This window comes from Molossus molossus, unplaced genomic scaffold, assembly GCF_014108415.1.
Source record: "Molossus molossus isolate mMolMol1 unplaced genomic scaffold, mMolMol1.p scaffold_m16_p_24, whole genome shotgun sequence".
In the NCBI taxonomy this organism is placed as follows: Eukaryota; Metazoa; Chordata; class Mammalia; order Chiroptera; family Molossidae; genus Molossus; species Molossus molossus.
The window spans coordinates 4,829,804-4,856,107 of record NW_023425360.1 but is presented as its reverse complement, the minus strand read 5'-3'; the positions used below and the strand labels follow the sequence as shown (position 1 = coordinate 4,856,107).

The window sequence follows — 26,304 nt, the reverse complement described above, 5'->3', positions numbered from 1 at the left end:
CCCGGGCTAGCATGCGTGGGTTGGTATCCAGACCACGCTTTTATCTTGTTTCTGCGTATCTGCGTCCATAAACAATACTTTGCATTTGTCCTCGTGTTTTTAAATTGCATATATGGTGTGTCACCTGCAACGTGCTTTTCCTTTATCAGCGCTGTGTTTTCCAACGCTGTTTGCTACACAGACAACGAGGTTTACCTCTCGACGTGCCAGGGGCCCTTATCTCTTCCCCTCCCGCTGACGGGGGCCTGCCGGCGGCCGCTTGGGCTCACACTGCGATGGACGTGGACGGGAGCCCTGCGGTCAGCCTGGGTCCGAGTCCGACCCGTGCCCTTCGCCCAGTGGCCTGGGGCAAGCTCATGCATCCTTTGGACTCATGTCCTCAGCTGTGAAGGGACAGCCGCCCTCCACACATACGGCCGGATTAAATGAGACGCTACATAAACTCCCCGGACCACGGGAAGGGCCACAGGCAGCAGCTGCCGTTGCTCTGTGCTCCACACACAGCCTGGGAACTACTAGAGCAGTCATGACATGCAGGACAACAAAGGCCACCTCGGAGGAGGGACTGAGGGTGGGACTCAGGTGAGCAGAATGAAGGCCAGAGGGCTTCAGGTGGGGTGGGGGGAAGACAGTCTGACCAAAAGACTAGTGGGAAATGCCTGGGAAGGTGTCCATGTGGCTGGGGCAGAGGGTCCCATGGGAGCTACAGGGCGACAAGACTCCAGTAGGAGGCTGCAGCCTAAACGTAAACTCTGAGTCTCACCCTGGGAGCGGTGAGGGCCCAACTCAGGCTCCCAAGCTGCAGTTACGGAATTTCTTCCCTGCCTCCCAAGTAGATTTTAAAAATAAACTCCAGCCCTGGCCGGTTTGGTTCAGCAATGAGAGTGTCAATGAGACCACAGAGCCCCAGGTTCGAGTCTGGCCAAGGGCATGTACCCCGGTTGTGGTTTGTCCCCAGCCCCGGATGGGGTCATGCGGGTGGCAATCAGTGGATGTGTCTCTCTCTCACATCCATGTTTCTCTCTCTCTCTTCCTCCCTCCCTCCCTCCCTCCCTCCCTCCCTCTCATTCTATCTGGAGATAAATGTAAAAATATCCTCAGGTGAGGATTAAAAAGTAAATAAATAAATAAGTCCACTTCCAGTCTGGAGGGGCATTCTGAAACACAACAGAACCTTCACTTCTCAACTACACCTTGGATCGTGTAGGTCGGAGCAGGTCCACTCAAGTCCAGCCTCACGGGGACAGGTGAGTGTGGGGGCCAAGGTCAGGACGGAGCCAGGCGCCACACTCGGGGTGCAGAGGGGTCGATGGAAGGGAGACGCAGAGAGAACCCAGCACCCGAGCGAGCCCTGCTTGGGAGTGCATTCGTGCTCTTCGAGAAGGGGGTGTTCAAACCTCCTGCAGCCTGGACACTGCATTAAAGCATCTCCTGCAGAGCACACCCCCTCTGACCTCCTGGGGTCCGAGCCACAGTGGTTCTCAAAGTGCGTCCCTGCACCAGCAGCATCTGCACCGCCCGGTACATCTCAGGCCTCAAGCCCCACCACAAATCCAATCAGAAACTCGGGTGGGGCCCGAGCAAGCCCTCCCCAGGACAGGGACACCCTCCAGTGTGAGGGCCCCAGGGTCTATTCCCGCACTCCCCCGCCCCCGAGGATCCAGGCCCAGCACAACCCTTCTGCAGCGTCCATCCCATCCCCCATCCGTCATTAGGAATATCAGAAGCCAGAGCCGGAAGGGCCCAGCCCACAGACTACAGGAGTCAGAGAGAACGTAGCGGCCGGTGCTCAGGGCGTGTGCACTGTCCTCAAGCTCACCAGAGTTGGCCAGGGCCTTGCCCGGACTCGCCCAGTAATTTGGTGACGGTGACAGGACCAGAGAGGTCCCTCCACTCTGCCCGGTGCCCTCACTCACAGGGCGTTTCCTGGGGGTGCGCCCAAGACATGCAGGGGTCCCAAATTCCACTGGGCCCTAGGGCCCCTTCTTCCCCTACCGAAGTCAAAAACCGGAACAGCACGGTGACATGTCCTGTTGGCCAAGGGGTGCCCGGGAGCTGTGGGAGGGGGCTGGGCAGGGACGAACGGCCAGTGGGGGCCGGCAGCAAATGGAAGGCGGCTACCACACCCCGTGGGAGCAGGGGCCCTGGAGCCAGACCTGCTGAGTTCAAACCCCAGCTCTGCCACTAGGACAGGTTCCGTGGCCTCACTGTGCCTCAGTTTCCCCATCCCCAAAACAAGGGTGACGGCGACACCTGCCTCCTTGGGCTGTGGTGAGGATGAAATGGAGCTAAAACAAACTGTCCCTGGGAGAGCACCTGGAGGACCCTGCGGGGGGAGGGGACGCAGGTCTCCCTGGAAGATCCCTCGGCAGCCACCCCCCGAGGCCCAGCCCACAGACTACAGGAGTCAGAGAGAATGTAGCAGCCGGCGCTCAGGGCGTGTGCACTGTCCCCAAGCGGGGACCTGCTCTCCAACCTGTGACATGTCCTGTTCTGCACTAAGCAGCTCCCCGGAGTTGGCTGCCAGAGGGGACATAAACACACTCCCTGCCCCGGAGCTCACAGCACAGGGAGGAAGGGAGGCTGAGGTCACACAGGCACACGGCACAGCTCCAGAGGGTGTCAGCTAGACTAGGGCGCCGATGTGTCACCCTCTTCTGTCCAGTGACGCAGGTGAGGACAGCCACTGGGCAGGGTGCCAGGTGGAGCCTGAGGCCAGAGCACCCCTGACCAGAGTCCAGGCAACGGCAGCCCTGGGATGGGACACGGCCAGCCACCCAGAACTGGGGAAGGTGGAGGGCTGGTCGTTTCCACGGAGACAGGACGTGACCCTGCACAGGAGTCAGGGAGGGAGGTCACACTTCCTCCACTGTGGCTTCCCTGGGCCAGGGCACTGCTTTAAGAGGGGCTGTTCCTGGCACAGGCCCAGCAGCCGGCTGGGCAGTGTCAGCTGGGTCTGGGCCTGACCCTACCCCACCCCGCGGAGCCCGTCTGTGCACGCCCGCCTGGGCGCGGCCCCATCCCAGGCTGTCTTCCACCCCCACATCACCTCCATGGAACCTTCTCCCAGGAACGTTCCCGGGGGACCCAGGGACTCTGGCTGCCCCCCAGCACACCTGGCCCCCCTCCCCCGCCGCCTGGAGGTAGAGTCCCACCAGCAGGGGCCAGGTGCCAAGAGAGAGGAGCCTGACCTTCCGCATCCCACAAGTATGGGGAGAATCCATCAGCCCTCATCTGTCTGGCTCAGGGATGCTTTCCCATCTCTCCCCAAAGGGGCTGGCCCGTCCGAGGTTCTCAAACAAACACGCTGAATAAACGCAGAAACGCAGAAGTAACGAGCGCCCGGGGAGAGCGCTCGGACACGGACACGCTGTCCCTGGCTCCCTTCCCTCCCCTCTCACCGCCTCGCTCACCTTCCAGACAGAGCACCTGCCCCACATCGTGTCGCCCCAGTCAGGAACGGGCCGGACGAAAGTGGGGCTCGCCTCTCTTGCTCCCCCAAAGTTGCTTCCCCTGAAATACCACGGGGCCACTGGTATTTTCACAGCAGGGCCAGTGAATCAACAAGGCCAGGGGCCACCGCCTGACAAGTGACCACACTGCAGCCAACAGGAAGTGGGCCTGGGGACAGTCACCTAGACTGTCAATCTCCTTTCAGAAAAAGTGTGCCCTCTCCACTCTGAGGAAGCCACATTTCCATATACATATATATAGGTATAGCTATATGCACAGAGAGAGACACACACATTTTCCTTTCAACTCGACATTAGATACACTTTCTAACATCCAGCCCCTGCTTCTCCTGAGACAGTCCTTTTAGCGGTAGGCCCTCTGTCCAATGCCCGCCACCCCAACTTGACCCTGAACTCCAAGAGGGATGGGCCATGGCCCTTACCCTCTCAGCATTGTGTCCCAGGGCTTAGCACGGTGCCGGGACATGGCCGGTGCCCGGGGCTAGGGCCACAGAAGCTGACTCCCTCCTCTCCAGGTCCCGCAGAGCCACTTGGGCCCAGCTAGCACCTCTGCTGGTCCTTCCCCAGCACTCCGGCTGCTGGATGGACCCTGGCAGGTGGCCAGGCACCTGGGCGCCCCGGCCTCGATGCAGACACGGCTCAGCATCCACGGTGGGCTGCACACACCGCCAACGCCAGGCCCTTAGCTGTCTGTGATGCACTTGGAAGACAGTCTTTTGAAAAATGAAACACAGGGGCCTCCCCTCCAACACCTGCCCCAGCAACAGGAGCCAGACGCCCCCGAAGGACACAAGGCCCTCCCGTGGAGGAGGGAGGCTCCGGCCCCAGGCCACCTGCCCTGGAAGCCAGGCACGGCTCCGGGCCTCCCCTCCCCCGCCAGGGGCTGAGGCCGGCCACTCCTCCGCTGTTTTCTGGCTCCCAGCACCTCAGAGGCAAGGCTTCTGCCAGAGGAATAGACGACACCCTTCCTGCACACCCCAGCCCCCTCCCCACTTCTCGAGTCATGTCCCACTTGGTGTCTTATCGCCACACTTGTTAAAATGACTGGCACGTAAGAGGTGGCAGGGAGTCAGAAGCCCAATCTGGGGCAAGGCTGGTCCTAAATAACGTCCTGAGGCAGCACCTCTGCCAAGGCCCCTCCTGGTCTCGCGCAGATAATGAGGTTGCACAAGGTGGGGAGCCGGAGACACCCCAATGCCAGCCTCAGGGACACACCTCCACTGACGGAAGCCCCTCCCCCCCTGCACTGGAGTTTCTGTACCAGTAAGGCCTGAAACTTCACAGTTCTCACTGACCCCCATCCCACGGGATCCCCACACTCAACACCCACATCGAGCAGAGGCCACGAAACAAAGTCCGACGCGCCAGTCCAAGCTGGGAGAGCCCTTCCGGTCGACCAGCCCAACGGCTCCCTTCCCCGGTGAGCGCCTCTTGGCTGAGGCCACCCTCATAGACAGAGGACTGACGTATCTCAGAAAGAGCGGCACCCAGGACACCCACAGGTCTGGCTGTTGGTTGCGGGATTGGTTGGCTACAATGAAGTCAGTTGTTTGCACACGTGTGTTCTGCAGCTGTGACCTCAGACCACTGACCCGGGCAGCAAACATCCCCAGTGGCCACCGTCACACTAATGTCCTCCGAGAATCACCTCTAGCCACTAGCATTTTACGGGGAGAGAACTTTGGTTGACAGGTCCTCTGAAGCCAAAATCCCTTGACACAGATTCTGTCTCATCTGCCCCAACAATACCTAACAATTCCCCCCCAAAAGCCCAGTCACCACCCCACCAGGTCTGAATGCACTGCTGTTCTCCATTCCAGCCACTAGGGGTCACTACTGCCCCCAGTGAACTGGAACCATAGAGTGTTCATGGGGGAGGGAAGTGAGCCCATCAGACCAGCAGGATCCCATAAAGATCTTCTGTGCTGTGTCCTGACTGATCCTTCTTCCAGAAGGAAAAAGATGGTCAGTCGTGGGGTAGCCGCCACATTCCAGACACTTTGCACACATCCTGTCACTCGATCCTCGCAGCAACACCTCCCAATAACAAACACCTTACTTTGCAGGCGAAGAACAGTGAGACCCAGAGAAACTAAGCAACGTATTGCAAGTGCAGCAGAACAAGCAAGGAGGACGGCGAGGACTGGAACCCAAGTCTGATGCCAAACTCCATGACCTTGCATTCGCTCCCAGTGAGGTATCGGACTCCGTGCTGTGGGCTCTGGTTCAGTCCAGACACTTGGCCTTCGGAGATGCAGGCATCTTGGAAAAAACCACTTGCTGCTTCCATCCAAGGCATAGTCACGAGAGGACAGGCCAGATAGCACCTCCCTCCCTGCAGGACTCATGGTCTAGTGCCCTCTTGTGGCTGAATATGGAACTGGAATGAATGGGCATGGGAGTCTCTTAAGGGTGGACTGGAGGGACTTAGAGGTCACAGGTCTAAACGCTTTGTCCCAGGGCTGCTCCCGGAGCCCCATCCGTGGCTGATAGGCTCAGTCCACCACAGTCGCCTAAAGGGGATCAGCTAGTGCACGGGAAGTTGAGCAGAGCAAGAACGGCGGTAGAACCACATGGACGACATCTGTAAGGGGCGGGTGCTACTGAGTCATCCTGCCAGGAAGTTCCTGGCACCCAGGTCCCTGGGGCTGGGGAGTGGGGAAGGTGGGCAGCAGGCAGGCTCTGCCTGGGACACTCTACCTCTTGGTACCCCAACTGAGTCTATCAGTGGGGACCGTAGCAGCCTCCCTATTCTTCCCGCTGACATGTCTCAGCGACTTTGTCGCTCTTTCAACACACACCCATCTCGGTCCTTCTGCTGACTCCCTCGTTTGGCTCAGGTGCCAGCTCTCTCCGCATAACCGCCTCCAATCCCACCCTTCACGGACCCAGAAATGTCACTGCCTGTCGCCTCTGAGAGACTCCCACGGTGGCACCTGCCTCTTGGACCTCTGTGCACCTGTCACATCCGGGCACCTCCCGCAATCTCGTTTCACCCTCACAACCAGTCTAGGAAGATGGAGATCGTTAGCCTGACTGTTCAGACGAAGAAACCAAGGCTCAGGGAGATTAAGTAACTTGCCTATACCTAAAGTTACTCAGAGCCAGGATGTAACCCGAAGGCTGTGGGGCACAGACACCACCACTGTCATTACCATGACACCGAGCTGCCTGTCAGATAAAAGAACCATTGAGAAGCTCAGGCACAGGAATTGTTCTAACGGAAGACCCTGGATTCGAAGATTAATCTTTCCGGCGTGGAGGATGAGCTGGGAAGAGGAGAGAGTGGACGCAGGAAGAACAGAGGAGGGCCATGAAAAGCATCCATGCTATGGGATGACATTCTGGAGTTTGGCAATAAGAAGAGGGAGACAATGAGAGGGAGACACACACACACACACACACACACACACACGTGCGCACAGTCTCATCGAAATCCTACAGTAACCCTGTATTATTATCATTATCTCCATTTTTCAGCTGAGGAAACTAGGGAGCAAGAACAGTAGCCGGCTCGAGGTCCCAGCTAGTAAGAGGGCCAGTTGTGATCTCAAGCTTTGTTTAGTAGTTGCCATCAATAATCAAGGTTACACACGCCAGTGACCTTGGCTCAGTAGGAGGGTCATACACGTTAGCGTCATCCCTGCAGTTATGGCTGCTAGCCTCAAAAAGGGTATCAGAAATAAGTAGGTTCGGAAAGACTGACCACAGCAGGGTCCCGCCTGCAGCCCAGGGTCCAGGAACAGCCCTCGGGACGGAATCGAGGGCCCCAGCCCCTAAGCAGCCCCTAAGCTCAACCCCACTACAAAGGCAGGAGATCCCGTTTCCAAAGCTGGTAACAGTGTGAGTGGAACAGGCGCATTCGGGGACCGACTAGAGCACAGAACAACACCTACTCAAATACCAGACTGCCCGGCAATGACAGAGAAGAGCCAAGAGTGATCGCAGAAAGGAAACAGCCAAGAGTAACCCGTCCTGGCAGGGCCCATGACCCTGGTTTGCAAGGTTCTTTCAGGCCCATCACTTCAGACGGGCATCTCTGAGACGGGTCTGGAGAGGCCAGGAGTCAGCCCCAAGCTCTCGTATCTGGTAAGCATCGGGACACGGTGTTTACCGAACAGCTACTTGGTATCTGGAAATTCCCAGGCTTGGCATGGGGAGCTGCAGGGAGAGGTGAGAGATGCCCCCACGCTTGGGCCAGTATATCAAATATGGCCTGAGGCAGTGTATAAAGCTCACTTCTTCCACCACACTAACCCCACCGTGTAACTGACCATCTGCCAACTTCTCTGTCCCATCAGGACTGACCTTCCTGGGCAGGAACGGTGTCCCAGTCATTCATCTCCATAACCCCCCGCAAATACACCGATCGCTCCTGCTGCTGCTCAGACACGTGGGGTGGGAAGGAGCGTGCACCAGGCTGACTTCCGTCCCCCCGGGGCACTGTCCCCGCCACCTCTTAGGAAGCTCATGTCCAGGAGACCCAGCTCTCTGGGCTGCAGACATGATGGAGGCAGGGCCATCTCTGCTGAGACAGGGCGCCAGAGGGAGAGCTGACCTCTCTGCTCAGCCGGGCCAGGCGAGGCTCTGAACGGCTGGCTGTTGGGCACAGCTCACCAGCCTAGAGGGGCATCCCCCGCGCCCGCCCGCGCCAGCCTCAGCCGGTCTCGTGCACGGCACTGCCCTCTGGTGGCCGCCGCGGGTCTAGCCGCAGACCATCTTGGCAGGCAAGAAGCCAAAGGCTTTGGGGCTTGTTTACAAGACCTCAGATGTGGGGCGCGCGGAACAGAAGAGCCGCCCTGTGCGTGTGCGGAGACGCCCCCCAAGACCGGCGCCGCGCAGTTTACCCTGGAAGGCGGCGGGTTTGCACTGCGGAGCTAAGATCGCCCCCTTCATTCTCGCTCTCTCTTCGCAGGGAGCTGTGTTGCTTCCCCGCCTCTGGAAGAACCCCAATCCCTCCACCCCACAGCAGAGGCTGGGGCGAGGGCTGGGGGAGACCACACCAGCTGGGGAGCCTGGGCGCTGGCCTGCCCTGTGCCAGGAACTGGCTGGGTGGCTGAGTCACATCCTTTCACCTCTCTTGAGCTTCAGGGTTCTCCTCTGTAAAACTGGGTTTGGCTCAGATGTCTTCTGAGCCCCTTTCCAAATTGGATGATTTATGGTTCAAAGTCTGGATTTTCTTCCGAGCACAAAAACACTCCCAGACATCTAGAAATGGAAATAACCAACACGGGGCCCACCTGTTTAGAGAGCCCAGGGGTACGTCACGGCGCTGATCTGACAGCGACCCTGTGGGCGAGACAGACTCCAACGCCCAGAAGGGGAGACCGAGGCCAGAGAGGTTCTATGAGCCGGGCAGCTCACTGAGCCAAGGGCAGCGAAGATGGGGTGTTCCCACAGATGCCTGCCCGCGATCTTAGCTGTTTGCTGGGTCCGACAGCTCTCTCCACGGGGACAACTCGCCCCTGTGATGAGAGCTGGGTGCTTCCACGAGTGAGGGGGTGGGGGTGTAGAGAGATGGGGCCGAGGGGAGGGAAAGCCGCTCGTTGGAGGAGGAGGGAAGGGCCAGGAAGAACCAGAATTCACCCTTCGGGGCGGATGCTGTAAGCATTGGCTCCCAGTACGTCAGACATCCCCCCTCCCACTCTGCACCCAGAGACAGCCTCAGAACCCCAAACGCTACCTGAGAGGAGCCACCCAGCCCTCCACTTGCCCAGCCATTCTGCTGACCATGCCTCAGCCCAGCTAGGACCCAGCTGCCAGCTTCCTGAATCCCCTGACCTCCGAGGCCAGGATGCCACCTTGGTCAAGGAGGCCTGGGAAGAGGCTCGGCTGAGACATGGCCTCGGGGGAGGCACCCGTCGGGGACAGGTCAGTAGCCGTCTGTGACTGCGCGGGCCAGCCCCGTTTGGCCAACACCGTACCCATCCCTCATTATCTCATTCGCCTGCCCCTCTAGCCCCGGCCAGGGCAGTTCTCACCTTGGCAACTGAAGTGTTATCGAATGAAGAGTCTCCTAGACCTTCATGCCCACCCCTTTAATTTACTAATACGTCGTGACGGTGGCACATTCGTGAAGGTGTGTGTCTGTGTGTGTCCCAGTAGGCATTCCTACGCATAAGACAACACAGCTTGACCTTAAACGTCAGACTGCTCTGCCGCTTACTGGCTGCATGACCTAAGTAAGGCCACCCCGGCTCTGGACTCAGTGTCCCCGTCTGTAAAGGGGGACTAATAACAGCACTTCTTTCAGAGGGTTGGTGTGACTTCTACAGGGCCGGGCACAGGGTCTAGAACATAGGAGGTGCCCACAGAACCCGATCACCAGTTGGTGTGCGCGGACAGCTCTCTGCAGTCAAGACGGCACGGACCTCAGAGTACAGCGACAAGGTGTTCTTTTCCGCCTCTTAAGAGAAGGACACGGGTCCAGGGGAGGGAGGGGATTTGTCTACAGCTAGGGGAGAAACTGCTTGAGGATGTCTGTCTGGGGAAGGAACTCTGAGTCTCCCACCACCCAGACCCCAGGAGACTGCTGATGGGACAGACCAGGTGGGGGATGGGCGGGGAGCGGAGGGGAGGCTGGAGAGAAAGGACAGGCTCCGAGCCTGCTCAGCCCACAGACGCCCAGCCCTCGGCAGAAGCCTCACCGAGTGGATTTCTAATTGGCGTGGGCTGCCGGCTGGGAGAAGCTGGGGCTGCCAGCCTCGCATAGTTGCTGCCTCTGGGGACCCTGGATTTGGAAACATTGCCCCAGAGGGAGACACGGTTGTGGGCGAGGCTCTGGCTTTGACAGAGTGCCCAGAACGGGCACCAGGGCAGAGTAGGAGAAGGCAGCGCCCATTCTGGGAAACAGAGTCTTCCAGCACCACCGGCCCCAGAAAAGCCCCTGCCCCTCTCTGGGCCTCCCGGGGAGACCCATGGGTAACATGGGGGGCGGTAGCCGCAGCCCCCTCCAGCTCTGCATCCCGGTGAGCCCTGCCTTCAGGGGAAGGCAGAAGTAGGAGGACCTTCGCGGGGCTTCTGACCCAGCCCAGGGAAGAGGGCTGCCACCCTGCCCAGTCCAGTGTTCACGGGTCCCAGGAGGAGGTGAGGACGGCTCAGAGGCGACAGATGACCTGAGCTGGGGGCTCACTGGCCACCAGCAGATCTGGGGGACCAAGTCCAGCCTCCCTTCCGGCTGTGCTTGGACCCCACTGCCACACACTAAGCCATCCCCACAGGTCCCTCACAGCTGGGCAGTCCCCAAACGCTGCCATTTGCGAGAAAAAGGGTTTTTCTCCACCTGCCCCCCACGAGCAGCAGGGTGTCCAGGGCCAGAGAGAGGATGGAGGGGACAGAACCAGGGGGGCCCTGAGAGGAGCTCAGCGGAGGGGCCTCGGACGCTTCCCTTCTTCAGCCGTGTGACGGCACCACGGCCTCAGATTCCGTTGTCCGTTAATCAGCAGAATGGGACAGAGTCCCTGCTCATGGCCCTCAAGTACTGACACACAGATGGACTCGGCAACAGGAAAATGGGGAGCGTGACGGAAATGGATGCACAGGGATGGAGACTGCTATGCGGGGGCCACAGGCAGGGTGCTGAGGGGACTAGCAGGCCGGCTGTGAGAACAGCCTGGCCCCTGGGGACCAGGCACCTTAGGGGCCCTGATGAGGGGCTCAGATCTGCTTTGCCACCCAGCCTGAGCCCTCTTCCCATCGCCCTGCTGCCCCTCCCGATCCATCCACCCCTCCTTGGAACAGAGCCAGGCAGGGGAGCCCGGGGCGTCAGGATGACCGCCGCCATGGTCACCCACCGCCCTCCCGAGCTCAGACCCTTCCCAGCGTGACAGCGGCACCAGGCTGGTTTGGTTACGTATTCCTGAGCAATGAAAAGTGTATCTCCTAACCCCAAAGCACACCTACTTATGAAATTATATGTTTGTGTATCTCCAATCCATACATTAAATATTAAAAATTCCCTTTTCTAGACAAGGGTAATTTGAAATAGAAGTTCTGACATTCTCTTCTCTCGCCCCGCAGAGCTGAAGCTGTGCCCAGACCTCTGTCCCTCTGCCTTGGGCTCAGGGTGAGTGGGGACCGAGGACGCGGGGTCCAGCCTCCAGGGAGAGACCCAGGCCCAGCACACCTGCTGCATGTAGCGCCCGGTCCGGGCGTTGACTCCGTACTGTGTGGCCTCGGGTCCTCTAGAGGTGGGAAGGGAAAAACAGCCAGAGGCCAATGGCCCGTGAGGGGCACCCTCTGCCCTCCTCCTGGTGGTGACACAAGGGTCAGCACCAACCCTGGAGGTGCTGGACCTGCAGAGCCTCCCAGGGCCTGGGGTGGCACAGGTCCGAGACGGATGGGCCTCTGCCCGATGTCCTGAACACACAGTTGGATTTCTAGGTCCAGAGAGGCCCTGGTCCCCTCCTACGGCTCACAACAGGTTATGGGCGGAGGCTGGGGTGGGACTCGTGTGTCCGAATCCTGCTCTGCCACGGGTCGACTGGAGGCCTAGGGGGTCCCAGGACAAGCCATTTAATGGAAAGGGGACCCCAAACAGCAGTGGGGATGCCACAGCCCTGGCAACGGGCCGTCACAGGGAGAACCCCACACTCCCACGAGCCTGTGGGGCGGGGCTGGTCCATGCCCACAGCAGACAGGGACAGGCAGGGCGGGTGGAGACCGTCCCAGGGGAGTGCATCGGGCCCCTCCCTTCTTAGCATGCGCTCCGCTGGCCCGGCTGGAGGGCAGCAGGCGCCTGCAGGACCCTGAGCGCCACCCAGACTCCAGGCCCAGCCCTCCAGGGGCCAGTGCCAGGCACTCTCTAAGCCGGGTCCTGCGGTGCAGGCCCTGCCTTGAGCTGTCATGTGCCCAGGTCCCCGGTGCTGCCGCCTGACGCCCCGGGCCCTTCAGAAGACTGACCTTGGCCTTCAGGGGCTGAGACGCCAGCTCCAGTGAGGCCTCTCCCAGGGGACCTGGAACCCACCACAACCCGGCCTCCAGGCAAAATCCAAGGCCTCTGAGTCCATCCTGAACGTGCTCCTTCCCCGCGGTGGTAACCACTTCCCCTTCCAAATCTCACCTCCAAGGCCCCTCACACCTCAGCCTACAGCCCTCAGGCCTACCCCCAATCCTGGGGCTCTTGACTAAGCCTCACAATGTTTGGGGGGCCTGGCCCACACCCCTGTCTGCATCCCAGCTCTCCCTGGCTGGCTGTCCCTGGATCCTTGGAAAGGCTGAGAATCAAGGAGCCAGTACTCCCAACGGTCCTCCACCCAGCCAGGGGAGAAGGGCCGAGGGCTGCAAACATCAGGGACCCTGGAGTGGCCACGAATCCCGGCCAAGAGCCCATGGTCTTCATGAGCCCGGAAGCCAACCCCGATAACACTCAGCTTGGTGATGCCACCTTCTCCCCCATCTTCTTTCTAAGTCTCAGGAGGCGCCATGCCCGCCCGCAGGCAGGCCTGGCCTACAGAGAGGGCCGATGCCACCTCCCAGCCACCACCCTCCTGCCTTTGTGACGTCAGAGCCCGGCTGGGCGCGGCTGCGCGGGCCCTTCCAGGTGAGGTTACTGTGTGTCAGAGCGCGAGGCAAAGGGACTGACCTCCCGCACACAAAGAGGCCAGAGGGGGGGCCCTTTGGAGCAGCTGGGCTCTGGGAGGGGCGGAGGTGAGACCCACACTTTGGTCCTGATGCCCAGCAGCTGATTCCCTCCTGATGCTCATGGGGGAGGCAGCTTCCCCATCAGAGGTGCCCTCGCCAGCCTCCAGCGGGGACACAGACGCCACTCCACACGCCACCCCTGAGACGAGGGACCACAGACCCAAGCTCAGGAAGGTGAATCATGGAGGGCACCCCAGGCTCCCCCAGCTAGGCCTGATGAGCACTCGGCTCCTGCCCAGTCTCTTCCTCATGCCCCAGAGTCGGCCCAAGCTCCATCCTCCACTAAGAGCAGAAGGAAGGCCGGCGGACCCTTGTTCTTTATCTCTGGGGGCATCGTGTTCCTCTCCAGCAAGGCCCAGGCTTCAGCTAAAGCCCCTTCCCAGGTCACACTACAGAAGCCCCTTCCCCACCCAGAGGGTCCTCTCTGCCCTCAGCCCCTCCTTCCAGCCTACCTCCAAGGGCAGCTCCACAAAGTGGGGGGGCCTGAGCTTCAGGGGTGGACAGAGGTCCAACCTGGTTCACCACTGGGGCCGTGTGCTCGGGGAGAGTTACTTGGCCACCCTGAGCCTCCACTCCCTGGGGGTAGAACAGGGATGGCGACATTTGCTTCCCAGGGTTGGCATGTTCCCTCCCTCTCTCCACGGTCCTCCACCCGGGGCTCGAAGGCAGAGCCCTTCCCTGACTTCAGTCAATACCAGCCATAGATCTAACAGGGCACTGGGGAGAAGATGGAGCGAGGCAGGGTCATCTGACCCGCGACCCCTGACCTCCCCCACCTGCCACTCTGCGGAGCTCCTGTGAGAATCGGGTCCCTGTCTCTCAGGTGTGGGGGTAGATTTAGGGAAAGAAGTCAGGGGTTCTTGCCAGAGTCCTGTTCTAAAACAAGGATGGGGACATGTGCTGAGGGACTTCTGATCCCCTACCGGCTCACGGTTCCCCCAGATGCCCTTCCAGAGTCCTCCTGTGACAAAGGGGACCAGAGGCTGCCTCGTCACCCACCTTTCCAGCACCCCCATCTTGGACCCTCTGCCTGGAGACCACCCGAACCCTGCCCTACCAGGCTGCTTCCGCGAGCTCATTTGCAGAGGAGCGACACCTCGATGTGGCTTCAGAGAGCCTGCGTGATCATGGCCACCCCTGCCTCCCACCGGCGTCCTACGGACACACACATTCTCGGAGCAGAGAACACGCTGGATGAGGCCCCCGGGCTCCCAGACTGGGCACCTGAGGCCCCTTCTTTCCAACCCTCGGCCCCAGAGCCCTGGGAACCCCTGGGCTCAGCTCCTGAGCCCCTGGACCCTAACTAAGCTCCATATACATACAACCCTCAGGGGGCACTTCCAGTTCGAAGTTTCCCCGAGATTCTCACTCCAGGCCCTCCTGCCTGCATCCCTGGGGAGGCCGGATGCTGTGGCCTCTGGATGGACAGGCACAGTTGGGTCCGATTTTGTTTTTCCTGCCCCCCGCCCTTTGCTGTTTCTCTTGTCATCTCCAGGCAGCCCGAGGAGTTAGGGGTGAACGGCACAGCCGAGATATGGGTCAAGCTTGTCTCCTGGGCCAAGATCTCCTGGGCTGCCCACTCCCCTCAAATTGTTGGCCGCAAGAATACTAACAGAGTCTCCATCAAGCCGAGAGGGCTGTGGAGAGAGCAGAGCTGCAGTTGCTCCAGCTTCGCAGCCCATCACGCGGGCTGAGGCAAAGGGAAGGCTGGCACCAGGGACAGCAGTGCCCACGGCAGATGTGCCCCCCGGCGTCCGCCCAAATCCTTCCCCAGACCCCAGCCAGGACTTCGGTGCGAGTGCTTCTCGGCATTCCGCCCACTTCAGGAGTCCCCAAGGGGAGGGACTTTGGGAGGAGATAGGGGAGAGCTACCCCCTGAACCCCAGTGCCATCCCCACCCTCCTCCGGAGGGCAGGAGGGAGGGGTCACCCTGCCGAGGTCAGTGGCAGAGAAGATGGGCAAGCTCCCCGAACCCCACTGTTTCTCCCTACCCATGCTTCTGCCCCCTTCCCTGCCGGGGGAAAAATAACCACAGGTCTCACTTATGCGGGGCAGAACCACCACGCAAACGCCGGTCAGAGTTCAATTTTCCAAATAAACACCATCCTATCAGAACCCCTGCCTGCAAAACAGGCAAACCCTCTCTCCCTTGCCACCCTGACTCGAATTCCCCGAGCGAGCGAGCCGTTCTCCAAGGCCAAGCAGGGATGATCTGTGGGCGCCCAGATGCAGAGGAGGGTAAAAAGGGGGGAGGGGTCTCGGAAATGCCCAAAATGGGGTTGGAGAGGGCAGGCAGAGGAAAGGGAAGGGGGGGCCGCCCATGAAGGCCTCGGCATGTCGAAGTCCCCCCCCCCCCCACCCAGCAGCCAGCTCTCAACTTGTTTACTTGTCAGCGTGTGTTGCTGTTTCCTAAAGGAAATAGTTAAGCATCTCCCTGGATCTCTGGCAGACCCTGTCACCTTCCCTCCGGGCTCAGGCGGCCGCTGTCTCTGCCACCACCACCACCACCACCGCTGCCAGGGACTCGAACCTCGTCTACTTTATTCGACTTGAGCGTGGCCAAACTGTTGCTATTTAGTGTGGGGAACGAACCCCATCGGCACCCTCCAAACGAGCCGCAGCGGGTGGGAGCAGACGCGGGAGCTGCCCCCCCCCCACACACACACACATGCCCTCCCTGGCGGGGTCATCTCCCGGGGGAGGACCGCACGCATCCTCCGCTCACGCCTGGACAGGGCCGGAGTCACCTGCATACGCAGCCCTGGAGCATCTCCGAGCCAGAGCGAGCCTGCCGCGCGCCGGGTGGGTGGCGAGCTGGGGCGGGCGCAGGGCCGCCTCCGGCCCCGCGGACGAGCTATCCAGCGAGAGAGGGAGCCTCGGCCGCGGGGAGGCGGACAGGGAGCGGCCGCCCGACTTACATGGAAGTGATATTCCTTGAGATGTCCGTGATGTTGATGCTGGCGTTGCCGGTGCTGTTCCCTGAATCCTGCCCTTCCAGAAGGGGGAAGATGTTCCCATCATCCGGCCGCCGGCAACTGATCTCAGTCTTGCTGCAGACACAATTTGCAGGGCAAGCCAGCACGGAACCCACATAGTCCAGCCAGACGCTCCCCAGCAAGAAAATCCGCCAGAAACTACACTTGGCTGGGCAGAGAGAGACATCCATCTCCGATCGCAGCTTCTAAAAAAGAGGAGGAGGAGAGGAGAGGGGGTTGGGGTGGGGGGGAGTGGGGAGAGCTGGGGGGGTGGGGGTAAGGAAACAAAGACGGCGAGGGAGGGGGGAGGGGGAGGGGGCCTCTGCCTTTGAAACGCCGAGCGATCAGATGCAAAATCCTTCAGCGTCTGAAACCATCGCGCCGCCGCCGCTGCCGCCGCTGCCGCCGCCGCCGCCGGGTGGGAGCCGCGGGGAGCGCCTAGTGGCGCGGTCTGCCTGGCATGGTGGCCAGCTCAGCGCTCGCCGGCTCGCCGGCTCCGGGTCCGGGGGCTTGGAAGAGACTTTGCAGGGTTGCAACAGAGGGTGGGGAGGCAAAAAAAAGAAGACGGAGGAGAAGGGAAAAAAAAAAAAGGAAAAGGAAAAAATGGTGCTAAAGTCACCAAGTCCCACCTACTGGGCAGAATTAAAACAGACACACCTGCAAAATACACACACTCACACACACTCACACACACGCCCGGAGCCCGAGGAGGAGGAGGAGGAGGAGGAGGAGGAGGAGGAGGAGGAGGAGGAGGAGGAGGAGGACGCAGCGGAGATGCAGCAGCCGCCGCGGATGGCTCGCAGCGCGCCTGCACAGACGTACAAGTGCTCTGAGCCTTACGAAACGCACGGGCTCTCGGAGCGTCTTCCTCGGCGCCCTCCCTCTCCCCTCCCTCCTCCCTCCCCACTCGCGGCCTCCTCCCCACCCCCAGCCCCCCACCCCGCCCCGGCTGGGAGCGGCAGGAGAGCGGAATCTCCCCCTCCCTCCCTCCCTCTCCCCACCCGGCCTCTCCCCTCCTCCCTCCCCACCCACCCACCCACCCACTCCCGGGTCTCGTCCGCGCCACCCGCAGCCGCGCTCCCAGCCTCCCGCCCCACGCCTCGCAGCCCGGCGCCCGTCCGCTGGGCGCAGCCCTGGGGAAACCGAGACGGAAGGGAAAAGTTGCAGTTGGGATCGAGAGGGTCTGGGCTGGGGAGGAGGAGTTGGCGAGCTGGCTGCGCGATGTCCTTCCCACTTTTTGGCCCTCGCGCTGCCCGGTTTTGCTGCAATCCGGACCGCGGGAGGAAGGGACCTGCACGCGGCCGAGGTGACCGAGGAGCGCTTGGAGCGTGGGTGGGGGGCACGGGCTCGCTGACAGCCCCGGGGCATGCAGGGGCGCGCAGGAACCCCGAACGGGCACCCGGAGCCGGGGAGGAGGACTGCAGACGCGTGGTCCTCCATCTAAATGACACTCATTTCGGTAGTGGAGAGTCCCGGGGCTGGGTTCGGCTGGGAGGGGACTGCGGGGCACGGCCTGGTGGGTGCCCCCGGGCCCCCCTGCGCCTTCTTGGCAGTAGGCTTTGCATAGGGCCTTGGGCAGGCGGAGGACTGGCAGGAAGGGCTGTGGAGAGCCCAGGTGGCCCCGGGCGAGCTGTGCGTGCGAGAGGAACGGCCGGGAAAATTGAGATGCAAGGAGCATATTTTGCCAAGCACCAGGCCAGCACCTTCAGATGCCGGCTTCTGCACTCCGCGCTCGGTCCGCTGCTCCGGCTGCTGGGTGAGGGGGCGGGCAGGCTGCTTTCTCCGGATTCGGGGGCACAGAACCTCCTTCCTTCCCTCCCACCCAAGCACCCCTTCCTGGTAGGGGCGCAAAGCAGGTGCAGCCAACCTTGGACTCCAGCTCAGATCCAGACAGGAGAAGAGGAAGGGGTTCCTACTTTTTGCCTTGGTAGGGTGTTGTTTTGTTTGTTTGTTTGCTTGTTTGTTTGTGTTTTTAATAAAACATCAAAATGCCCAGTGTGCGCTGTTTGCTGAGCTAACCAGAGCACAGGCTGTGGCACAGGAGAAGAAAGGGTTAGGGAAGCCAGGCGGGCAGACACACTACAGCATTCATTCACACGGAGAAGAAAGCAGGCTCTGCTCCTGGCTCTTGGGCGAGGGCAGGCGAGGAAAGAAGACTGGGAATTCAACTGCATTCAGCCTCTGAAAGAGTCCTCCCCCGCCCCCTGTGGATTCCGATGCAGGTCATGCAGGCCAGATGGGGGAAGGGGCATGCGGTGCGGGTGCCGCCTGCCCGCCCGCCCGCCCGCCTGCCCGGGCACAACCACACACAGGCCGGGCGTCTGCGAGTGGCACTGTGGCTGTGAGTAAACTTGGGGGGGGAAAAAGAAAAGAAAGGGAAAGAACATGTCTATAAAAGGCAGTTTTCCTGACTCCCCCTTACATTCTGCCTTCCCTTGGCCTCCGGGAGATTTCTCCTCGTTGCCAGTATGGCCTTGTCCCCAGACTGGCATTTTGCCCTCCCACCAGCAGGAGGGGACAGAGAGTGGAGACCTCCTTAGATTCTCAAACCAGTTCCGACTGGCCCTGGGCCAGTCCCTGCTATGCTCAGCCCACTGGGAATCTCCCTACCACTTCGAGGGCCATTCTGGGATTGGCTCTAGAATATCTGAGAGTCAGGGAAACTGAGGCATAGTCAGAGCTAGCTCTAGCTCGGCCCCTCAAGCGCTGGGAGGTGGCGGCAGAGGGACACGGGAACCTCTCTCAGACCACGCGAGGGGAGGTGCCGGTAGGCAGGGAAGGCCAAGTGGATTTAACCCAGGTCCCCAGCCTGGATGCCCAGCACAGTTTGTGTGTGTGTGAAAGGGAGAAATGATTTTTCACATTTCCTGCAGAGAAGGGGAATTGTCCCTAAGTCAGAACAAATCCACCCTTGAGAAACCCCTCTGGAGAGAGCAGAAAGTGCAGGCGGTGAAGCCAGGGGCCGGAACAAGAAGGCTTTCATCCTGCCCGTGAAAAGGGAGAGCGACGTTACGCTGAGGGGCTGCCGGCCTGCGCAGGAAGCTGCCCCAACAGGGCGAAGCCCCCTGAAGAGCAGAGGGTGGTGGCCCCGGAGAGGGAGCTTGGGGTTCACTGTCTACCTGCGGGCGAGTCACTGAAGCCTTCTGGGCCTCAGGGAGAGGGAACATGGGGTTCACTGCCTACCTGCGGGCGAGTCACTGAAGCCTTCTGGGCCTCAGCTTTCGTGTCTGTGAAATGACTTGCAGCGGCCACGTCCCCAGGAAGCTTGTCACAAGGTCAGCATCTGAGGCCCCCACCCAGACCGACCAACCGGCATGGTCCACTTTAACACCTGTCCTGGTGACTCATGAGCACGTTAGCGTCCAGAAGGACTGAGGTGACTCTCACAGTCCCCGATTCCACGGGGACCTGGGTGAGGGACACAGCTGAGAAGGGGGGGGGGTGATCCCTGGTGTGAATTCTCAGGACACTTTTCAGTTAGGCCGAAACACACTGGGTCTTTCAGACGCGAGGACTTTGTCAATAGCAGACCTGTGAGGTTTCGCTACACGTGCGAGAAGGTGCTCAGTCCGCCCAGGGACAGTCCTTCACCTCTGAGAGAGGCCAGATCGGGGTGAAGAACAAGAGACCATCTCCCGCATACACCCCCTTTTCGTGGTCAGCAGGGGTCCAGAGTGTCTTGTCTTCTTCATAAGAATGCCCAGGTTGACCCCGGAGAATGTCTGTTACATCATTGTGGTCCCCAGTTGGCAGCCATCCCTGGGTCCTAGAGAGAGGGGACCCGGCTCAGCATCCCACCAACAAGGGGCTGCTGCCGGCTGCTGTCTCAGAAGTGAGGAGACTTCCCAGCGCCTGCCCCGCTGACAAGTAACAGGCAGGAATGGGCGAGGTTTGGTTTTAGTTGTTAACAGAAGGTAAAGCTTTGGAAACCCTTCACAGCTGAGCAGACGCCTTCTGGTACCAGGGGTTTGGAGACAGTGGGGATGCTCCCAAGACTTGGAGGTTGTGAAATGCAGGTTGGGGTGTGAGCTGCTTTTCAGAGCAGAGCAGTTTGACCTTCTTCGCCAAGAAGACCTGAACAAGTACCTTCCCAAAGGGTGTGCTTCATCAGCATAAGCACCTGAGAGTTGACCCCCAAAGCCAAAAGGGAGTGGAGACTCAGAGGATACACAGACACGATGCCGACCCAGGAGTCATGACCTCCCAGCGCCTCCCCAAGCAGACCCGATCCAGCCACATCCCCTCTTGCCATGAGCACCCCCAACACCGAGTCAGTGGGCAAGTGACTGGGACACGGGCCAGGCCCCGGGCATTTTGGATTCACCCACTGTGCTGTTCCTACGGGGTCCGCTTCCGTCCAGGGGCTGTTCTGCACGACTTCCCACTGGGAGGCAGACAGTGACCCGGAAAAGGAACTGAGGTCCTGGGCAGTGGCTGGAGGGGCACAGGGGGCCCTGGAGAACCTGCTGCTCCAAAGAGCTGTTTAGAGATGACAGGCTCGAATTGGGTCAGAGGGGACCTGCTTCCCTTGCATCTTGGCCCTGCTCAGGATGTGAGGGGAAAGACATGGTGGAGACCAGAAACATGCCCTGGTACCCAGAAGGTCAGGAGCCAAGGAGGGAATGTTGACCATACGGGGGAGGGACAGCCCACCCATGAAGACGGATAGTCGAGCACCAAAGTGGTCCCCAAAAGCAGGAACATCCAACCCCAGCTCAGGAGCCTGACTCAGGTCCCAAGAGCTTAGACACACGCCTGCCAGGAGTTGGGGCTGTGCATGGGGGTCAGGGCCCTCGCCTCTCATTGCTGTGCAGTAAGGTCTGCTGCGGCCCTGCCCTGCTGGGCGTGTCTGGAGGGGGCGGGGCGCTCCCCAGTGACGCGGCCAGGTGATCCTTCACTTAGTCTACTGGTGGCAGATTCACAGGGCTCAGGGCTGAAAAGGACCCTCCAGATCCAAGGCACGAAACCCCACTTGTGGTACACATCTCTCACAGCACCCCAAGGCTCAGTCTGTCCTGCTTGGGGCTCCACTGTCCCCACATGCCTCCCTGGGCCGCCTCCCGCCTTCTGTCTGAACTTATGAGGCTTCCGCTCTGGTTACAAGAGCTGACGCCTAGTGACCCGGGGTGGGGTGGGGGGAGCTGGGCCACCGCGCAGAGCAGCACCCTGGGCACGCTCATGCTTCCGGCTGGGCTGGGCAGGCGCAGGGTGTCCTCAGGCTGGGCTCCCAAGGCCCACGCCCCGGGAGAAGACAGCACGAGGCCAGGCTGGGGTATCTCCGCTGAGAAGCAACCCCTCTGCCTTCCCTGGTTCCCTTGCCAGCGCCTTGCTGCTTCAGGCCAGGGGCTGGCCTTGCCCTTCGTAGAGAGCAGTCCCTACGACGTCAACACTGCCTGGCTGGACTGGGCAGGGAAGTCAACGGGTTCCTGGGCCCGGGGACAGTGGCATGTGTGGGTTTCAGGGTGGGACCACCATGCCTCCCGCTGACAGCAGGGTCCAGGGCGGATGGCTGGATTCAGGAATAAAATCACGTCATCAAAAATCACCAGGCTTCTGGGGAGCAGGAGAGGTGAGCTCCCAGAAGGCAAGCAGAAGCAGCCTCCTGAGCATCACTGACAGGGAAGGGGGCCACCCCACCCCTTGTCACAGACACAGCCCCCACACCTTCCAGATGAGCTCCCCACTGTCACTGACGTCACACTTTGCACAATTCTCAGACATTTGCCTGGTTAGCGACCAGAGGACAGCCAGGGACAACGGCCTTCGTTTGGCCGAGGAGGGGGCAGAAGTTGACCAGGTGAGGCAGAGACATCCGGGCGCCTTCCTGACTCCCAAGGGGGAGGGTTCTTCCAGGTTTTATTGATTTTTTTTTTTTTTTTTTTTTATCCTCACCCGAGGACATTTTTCCATTTTTTGTACAGACAGAGTGGGAGGGAGAGAGAGGAAGAGAGAGAGAGAGAAACATCGATGTGAAAGGGACACATCGAGTGGCTGCCACCCGCACGACCAACCAGGGCCGGGGACAAACTGCAACCGAGGTACATGCCCTTAGCGGGAACCGAACCCGGGTCTCTCCGGACCGCAGGCGGGCGCTCTAACCGCTGAGCCAAACCGGCCAGGGCTCTTCCAGGTTTTAAAACGAAAGTTCCGTGAGGACAGGGCCCTTGCCTGTTTCACTGACCGATTCACCAGCGCTTCCAACAGCACCGGGACGGAACGGATGCCCTGTGCGCGGACCCACCCAAGCCGGTGTGCAGAAGGGTCGGCGTCTGTCTCCCAGGACGGGTGCCTACTTCCACGGGTCTTCCCAAGGGCCAGCCTGCGTGCCAGCCGAGGGTGGGCACCACGCATTTTGGAGGTGACTCAAGGTGCCCTTTGGCTGCCTGAAACCCCACGTGTCCACGGGGGAGTCTGGGACAGAAACAGGGTGCTTGGAGTAGACCATGCCGTCTGTCCCCCAGAGTAACACCTGCTGCTACAGACTTGTCCCTGGCGGACAAGTATCGAGGGGCTTCTGGAAGCGGAAAAGTAAGCAGCTCCTGTGCTCAGCTAAGCCCGGGGAAGGTTAGGAAGAACAGCTGGCCGGGCAACGCCAGACCACCAGGCCCTCGCCGGCTCCCCACCCGGAGCTGGGGCTGAGCCCAGGCCTCTTTCCTGCAGAAAGCTGAACCCTTTTCCCCGTCTACTGGGCTCATGAACTGTGCCCCATGCACCTAGTCCAGGTCTTGGCCTGGAGTAGCTTCCCCTTCTTTCTTCCTTCCTTAGGGGCCCACCCCTTCCCAGCTGGTTCAGCCCCCATATTAAGATGCTCATAAAGTCTGCCCTCCCCTCTTGCCCGACACCATCCTGGCTTCTGCTTCTTTGACAGCTCAGGCCTGCAGCAGCTCAGGGGGCTGCAGAGGGCGCCCCCCAGCCCCCGGGCTTGGAGAACGGACAATGCCAGCAGACCTGAGGCTCAAAGCAAGAAGTCACCAAATCTGCCCGGATTTCCTCTGGCCGGACGATCGCCGGGGAACAGTGCGTGCACACGCGTTCCAGTGGGTGTCAAGAGCAGGCGGACCCCCCACCCCAAGTGAGCCTTATTTGCTGAGACACCGGCCTGGGGACTGGGGAGAAGCGCTAGGTTGGGGGGAGGGGCACGAGGAGCCTGCTCTCTTTTGGAACCAGGAGACAGCTCCCTCCCACAGGCTCTGTGCACGTCCTCCGCCCCCTCCCCAGCCCACAGCACCAGCTGCACTGCCTGGGAACCGAGGGAACAAAAGCCCAGCCCAGGGAGTTCCGGGATGGGGGTGGGACAGGGAGTGAGGTGGGGGGGGGGTGCAAACCAGCCCTGTGGGCCGCCTGGGGTGAGGGTGCAGTGTGGGGAGGTGTCCCAGGGACCTGGCGACAGACACACCCTGAAGGCACCATGGGTTCATCCAAGTGGTGGAAGCCAGCTGACCCTCAAAAGGTGGGGACATGTGGTTTCCCCTGGATGCTCTCTTCCTGCTCTCCAGTTCTAGAACCATCCTTAGGACTCCAAGAAAGAGAGCCGAGGACCCCCAGCTTACGGACGGCTGTGACCCTGTCCCAGGGTTCGTCCCAAGAGCACTCACCTGGAGACACAGCTTCTGTGAGGGGTGGTCCCAGGGCTCAGGGTCTCCAGAGGCTGCCCCCACATACTGAAAGCGGAGCTCCACCTGGGCCACCTACAGTCCTGGGGTTCCATGAGCCAACCATGACGACAAGAGTGATAGCGACAGCTGCATCCGTGACATATTGACTTCTGCGTGTAGCATTTTCCTGCGCTCTTTGCGTGCGTGATTCCACCAAATCCTCACAGGCTCCCTGTTTTATAGACCGGGACATGGGACAGAGAGGTTAAATCCCTCGTTCAAGGTCACCCAGCTGCTCTGTGGTATGAGCCAGGATGGAAGCCCTAACCAGCACCAGGCATCACTTCTAAGCTACCCTGCCACCTCCTGAGGCTGTGACCAGACAGGCTGCCACCTCTGCAGGGGAGAGGGATGATCCTGCCCTTCTGCAGCCCAACAGCCCCCACCAGGGAGATGGTCACTCTGCAACCCCGGACACCCGGCTGCCCCTTCCCTGGAGGAGCTCACGCGCCAGCTCCTTCCTGGTGAAGGGGAGGATGCGAGGTAGGCCCTTGACGCAGCGGCCGCACTGAATGCCGTGCCCAAGCGTCTGCGGTAAACAAATCAATAATCAAGAGAGGGGACCCATTCGCCTTGGAACAGGTTCCAGAGAGAGTTTGTTTCTGATCTTATACCAGGTGAGCAAGTGTGTGGTCGGAGCCTGGGGGAGGTGTGGGTCTCGACAGAGCGGGGGCTCTGGTGCAGGGTGAGCGAGCATTCGCAGTGCTGGGCACACGTGCGTGCGGACGGGCAGGGCAGGACGCAGGGCGCGGGTACGGGGTGTGTGGGGAGGCAACCGCTGGACCTGGGCAAATGAGGCTGTTGAATAAGGAGTGTCTGGCGCGGGGGTGGAGGAGGGGGGTCTTCGTTCCCTTGAGCCCGATTGAATTAGAAGCCGTGCTTCTAATCTGTTAGCTCTCAATACGAAGATTACAAAATAGAACATTTTAAATATCAACCGTCTCCTGACTCCCACTTTCTCTCCCTCTGCTCCCTGCTGGCCAAGGAGCTGGTTCCCTTTCCTTCACCTTCCAAGCCCACTGGAAGCTTCCAGTCCTGGGGCCTCTGGGACAGGAAAAAAAAGATACGAAATCGTCTTTGTAGAAGGTCAGTTTATCATGAACTCACCTGCCCCCATACACATGCCCAAAATAATAACAGTTATAATGTAGCAGATTGTATCATTATAGAATGTTACCATTCGAGAGAGAAAAAAGAAACAGGGTTTAGCCCTGGCCGGTTTGGCTCAGCGGTTATAGCGTCGGCCCACGGACCAGAGAGACCCGGGTTCGGTTCCCGCTAAGGGCACGTACCTCGGTTGCGGTTTGTCCCCGGCCCTGGTTGGTCGTGTAGGTGGCAGCTACTCGATGTGTCTCTCTCACATCAATTTCTCTCTGTCTCTCTCTTCCTCCCTCTCTCCCTCCCACTCTATCTGAAGATAAATGCAAAAATGTCCTCGGGTGAGGATAAAAAAAGAAAAAGAAAAAGAAACAGAGTTTAAACAGTCCAGTGTTTCTCAGCTTCTCGAACTAGAACCCCCAGCACAGAGGAGAAGGTGAGGAGAAGGGAGCCCACCCATGAGCGGGGAGGGAGAAGCAGGGGGAGGCTGCAGTAGGCACAAACCTTCCTTGAAGTCTCATATTTCAGCATTGAAAAGTGTGCCAGTGTGCCATGCTCCTGCATAGTGCGCACGTGTGCCAGTGTGCCATGCTCCTGCATAGTGTGCACGTGTGCCAGTGTGCCATGCTCCTGCATAGTGCGCACGTGTGCCAGTGTGCCATGCTCCTGCATAGTGCGCACGTGTGCCAGTGTGCCATGCTCCTGCATAGTGCACACGTGTGCCAGTGTGCCATGCTCCTGCATAGTGCACACGTGTGCCAGTGTGCCATGTTCCTGCATAGTGCGCCTCGTGCGCTTGGGTAGAGACCAATGTTTTATTTATTTTTTTCCTGTTTTTTTTAATTGATTTTAGAGAGAGAGGAAGGGAGAGAGGGGGAGAGAGAGAGAAACATCAATTGGCCACCTCCTGCACGGGGCTGGGCTGGGGCTGGACTCAGCTGGGCTGGGCTGGGCTGGGCTGAGGCTGCACTGGGCCTGAGGCTGGGCTGGGCTGGACTAGGCCTGAGGCTGGGCTGGGGCTGGGCTGGGCTGGGGCTGGTCCTGAGGCTGCACGGGGCCTGAGGCTGGGCTGGGGCTGGGCTGAGGTGAGTTGAATGGGCAAAGGCTGTGAGTGCCTCCTGCAGAGCTCAGGAGGGAAGGCTTGCAAAGCTTCTAAAAATACCGAGCACATTCCTAGCAGGGGGGCTGATTCAGCTGACCTTTCCTCCGGATGGCCAATTTGCTGACTCCGTGCTGGGGGCCAGTGGGCAGAAAGGCCTCCTGTTTCTCTCCAGCTGACACTTGGGCTGCAAAGGGGCAGGATGGGAATATCCTCACTCCCAGCATCCCTCACTGCTGATGGATCTCCGGAGAATGAAGAAGAACCCCGGAGCCTCTCAGGGACTACGAAGGGCACACCACGGGCCAGGCAAGATGGGGTGGGGGGGAGTCAGAAAGACTTGGACGCTGGTCCCACACAGC

The 26,304-nt window shown here is 60.2% G+C and overlaps 1 protein-coding gene across 1 annotated transcript in view; it reads right to left on the bottom strand.

The window, feature by feature from the left end:
- NTRK3 (neurotrophic receptor tyrosine kinase 3) overlaps nt 1-23,888 on the bottom strand; it is a 315,656-nt gene extending 291,768 nt beyond the window's left edge. Inside the window, exons 1-2 of the mRNA XM_036278049.1 lie at nt 23,686-23,888; nt 16,034-16,296 (exon numbers count right to left, since the gene is read on the bottom strand). Of these exons, the coding sequence (XP_036133942.1) occupies nt 16,034-16,281 (248 nt within the window). The 5' untranslated portion in view covers nt 16,282-16,296; nt 23,686-23,888. The remainder of the gene's footprint in view (nt 1-16,033; nt 16,297-23,685) is intronic.
- Nucleotides 23,889-26,304: the final 2,416 nt, after the last annotated feature.